At 42.4% G+C, this 4054-nt stretch overlaps 1 protein-coding gene across 1 annotated transcript in view; it reads right to left on the reverse strand.

Annotated features, from left to right (window-relative positions):
- CEP89 (centrosomal protein 89) overlaps nucleotides 1-4054 on the reverse strand; it is a 133480-nt gene that overhangs the window by 50401 nt on the left and 79025 nt on the right. The window contains exon 14 of the mRNA XM_042782750.1: nucleotides 253-433. Within this exon, the coding sequence (XP_042638684.1) occupies nucleotides 253-433 (181 nt within the window). The remainder of the gene's footprint in view (nucleotides 1-252; nucleotides 434-4054) is intronic.

The raw sequence follows: 4054 nt of genomic DNA on the forward strand, positions 1-4054 counted from the left end.
TTTATCTTTGATTCAGTAACTGATAAAGCTGGAACAGCAGAAAATAATCATACACACACACACATGAAATGCAGACTAGAACCCTCAAGGACAGCCTTATTTCACTTGGATAAAGTATTTACCATTCTCACTCTCAGACATCTGTGTTAGTGTAGCTAAAAGGACTCAGAGAAAGACCAAGCAACCTCTCTCTGCTCTGCCTATAACATGCATGGTGATTCATAAATACTTGAAAAGACATTAAAACCTTACCTTTTAAATTCATTCACAATTGAAGCATGAACTTTCATTGCAATTTTTCCATCCAATTGTGATTTTAATTCTTCGCATTTGTTGTGTAAAACTTTCAATTGCTCCTTGTTTTCAGTGAGCTCCTTTTCCTGGCTCTGTGTTTTTGTCTCCAGAAACATAAGCTGTTTAGTCAGTTTGGAAACTGAAAAACCAAAGAATGGATAAAGACTTAATGCAAAAGATGGATAAAACATCATCTTTGATTACTAGGTAATATTAATGACAGCCAGTTTATAAATATGATCTTTTAAAAATCTTTTGGGGAGGAGGGATCCAAGACGGCAGCATAGTCAGATGCATCGTAACGTCCTTCTTATAACAAAGACCCCCCCCCAAAAAAAGTGAATTGGATATAGATGACAACTCTGGAACCTGGAGCATTAAGGCAAGGATGAAGGATTGGACTAAATGTCAAGTTGAAGGAGAGACTGTATAAAAATAGCAGACATGGAGAACCACTGATTGCTGGCGCCTTGCAAGACAAATCTGCACAGAGCAGCCATACTGAGACATAGCAAGTAGTGTTCCCAGCTGAAGCCCCATGACCTGGTGCAGACAAGCAGGACTCTGCACCCACATCCAGAGCCAGGCACTGAGAGCCCCCTGCCCTGTGAAAATTAAGGGCACTCACCTCACTGTGTCCCCTAATCCCCCCTGAGCTGGAGGCCTGCAGTCCTGTGGTACACCACCATCCACCCCACAATGCATGCAATTGCAGTCCAGTAGCATCCACCACTTCCCAACCCTAAAGACCTGCAGACTGGTGGAGCCATCCTCTCTGCACAGCCACTTGCACTGGAGGCCTGTGGAATGACGTTGTCCCCTCTTTTGCCTGCCCAACTGTGCCAGGGTTCCACAATCCAGCTGCACCTGCTTTTTTGTCCAGCCACCTGCACTGGGGGCCCATGAACAGGCAGCATCCTCTCTTCTGCCCACACACTCATGGTGGCAACTAATGGTCTGATGGCACCCCGTCGTTAGCCCACATACCCTACACACCCATTATGGAGGCCTGCAGACAAGTGGCATTAGTTCCTAAGCTCAGCCACCTGAGGCGGGGCTTGTGGATTGAATGCAGCCCCTTCTCCATCTGGCCATTGGCAACACTCCATCTTAAACCCAGCCACCACTACTGGAAGCCCGTGAACTGGAGGTACCCACTCCTACACTCTGCTACCAGTGCTGGGAACCCACAGATTAGCAGCGCCTCCTATTCCCACTAGCCACCTGCACCAGGGACTTAAGGACTCGTGGCACACCTTCTCTGCTTTACACTCTAGTGGACAAGAACATGCCCTCCTATTGGGAACTTATGGATCGGTGGCATCCCTCCACCTTGCCCTCTGCATGCTACCCTCCCACCTTGCATTGGAAGTTTATGCTATTCCAACCACCCCCGTGCAGCCCTGTTTGCCTGGGACCATTGGTGAGAGTTTCTGACCACCCACCTGGTAACTAACAACCTGGGACCCCTAGCTCCAACCACTCAGAAACCAGCAGTACATATACAGAACACCCAATTCAGCAACCAGTGAGAATGCTCCCTGAACCCACCCATTCCCAGGTGACTAGCTGGACAGTCACATACCTCAGCTGCAATGCCAGACACGTCATTAGCTGTTCCATAAAACCAACAAACAGAGACCCACTGACACAGCTGCTGCTCCATTCACCTGAAAATAGGTGGGGAGAGCTCTAGTGCGACCACACTAGAGACTAGAGTAGCATGCATGTGGATATACTGAAACAAAATTAAAAATCAGAATGCAGCAAACAAAAAACATATAATGAATAAATAAATATAATAACATCTTAATTCCTCAGAGATAACAGATACTATCAAAGCACTTAAAGAAGCAGGACGAGATGGCTCTAGCAAGTGACCAAAATAAAGAACCAGAAAACTTTCTAGAAGAACAAATAGTAACAGAACTATTTGATAACAAATTCAAAAGACTTCAACAGATCAAGAAATGGATCAAGGAAAACACAGACAAAACTAAGAAAAACACAGATACAGCAATAGAACAATTCAGGAAAATAATAATAATAAATAGACAATTAGAAACCATATAAAAACAACAACTATCAATCCAAAAGATTAACAATAATATTTCAGAAACAGACAACTCAGTAGAAGGACACGGGAACAGACTGAAAGCAGAGGAAGACTGGATCACCAAGTTAAAGGACAAATCCCTTGATACCAATGTGTTTGAGGGAAAAATCAGAAAAAATAATGACGAAAAATGAAGAAAGCCTAAGAATGATATAGTACAATATAAGAAGAAAAATGTACATGTGATCAGAACTCCAGGAGGCAAAAGAAAAAGAAATAGAATAGTCGAAGATTGCTAGCAGAAAACTTCCCTAATATCATGAAAGACAAGAAGATATCCATCTAAGAAGTTCAATTAACTCCATACAGCATAGACCCCCCAAAAAAGTCACCAAAACATATTCAAACACACCAAAACCAAAGACAAAGAATACTGAGAGCATCTCTGGAAAAACAAAACATCACCTACAAAGGGGAATCAATAAGACTAAGCTCTGATTACTTGACAGAAACCACAAATGCAAGGAGGTCGACAAAGAGGGGGAGGCCTTCAACGAGATGGATTGACACGGTGGCTGCGATGATGGGCTCAAGTATAGCGGGGATCGTGGGGCTGGCGCGGGATCGGGCAGTGTTTCGTTCTGCTGTGCATGGGGTCACTACGAGTCGGAAACGACTTGATGGCACTTAACAACAACAACAACAGCCTTAACCACTACACCATGAGAGCTCCTTAAAGATGCATGGAAGCAATTAATCCAAAAGACTAATGGGTCATGAGAACCTCAGCCTCCACAACCCTGAGTCCAGAAGAACTAGATGGTGCCTAGCTACTAATGCTGACTACTCTAAAAAGGATCATAATAGAAAGTCCTGGATCAAGTGGGAGAAAACTGTGGAACAAAACTCAAAATCATAAAAAAAGATGAGTCTCACTGGTGGGACAGAGATTGGTGAAACCCCTGAGACTATGGTCCTTAGTCACTTTTCAAGCCTGGAACTGAACTCACTCCTGTAGCTCAACTTTCAGCCAGACAACAAACAGGCCTATAAGGTGAATAATTACACCAGGGAGGTATGCACCCCACAGAAAATCAACCATGGGAGATTAAAAGGGCAGCATCTGCCCAGGGATAAAGCTCAGTACTCAGGAAAGGATAGGAAAGAAGGATGAATGGAAATGAGGAAACACAGGGAAGAAGTGGGAAGAGTGCTGTTACATGGTGGGGATTGCAATGAATGTCATGAAACAAAATGTGCATGAATTGATGAATAGCACACCAATTTGCTGTAAACTTTTACCTAAATCACAATAAAAAGTTTTTTAAAAATTAAAAAAAAAAACCCCACAAACCACAACAAAATGATGGCAAGAAACTCATACCCACTAATAATTACATTGAATATAAATGGCTTAAATGCACTAGTAAAGAGATAAAGAGTAGCAGAATGAATAAAAGAACACAAGTCCTCAGTATTATCTATAAGAGACACACCTTAGACATAAAGACATAAACTCAAAATATGGGGAAAAAAAAAGTATCAAGCAAACAATAACCAAAAAGAACACGAGTGGCAATATTAATCTCTGATAAAATAGACTTTAAGACAAAATCTACCATAAAAGATAAATGAGGTCATTATATAATGATTAAAGGGCCAATCCACCAAGAGGTTATAATCCTAATAAATCTATAAGTACCC

Source organism: Orycteropus afer, unplaced genomic scaffold (genome assembly GCF_000298275.1).
Source record: "Orycteropus afer afer isolate SDZICR_OR568_19922 unplaced genomic scaffold, OryAfe1.0 scaffold00459, whole genome shotgun sequence".
In the NCBI taxonomy this organism is placed as follows: Eukaryota; Metazoa; Chordata; class Mammalia; order Tubulidentata; family Orycteropodidae; genus Orycteropus; species Orycteropus afer.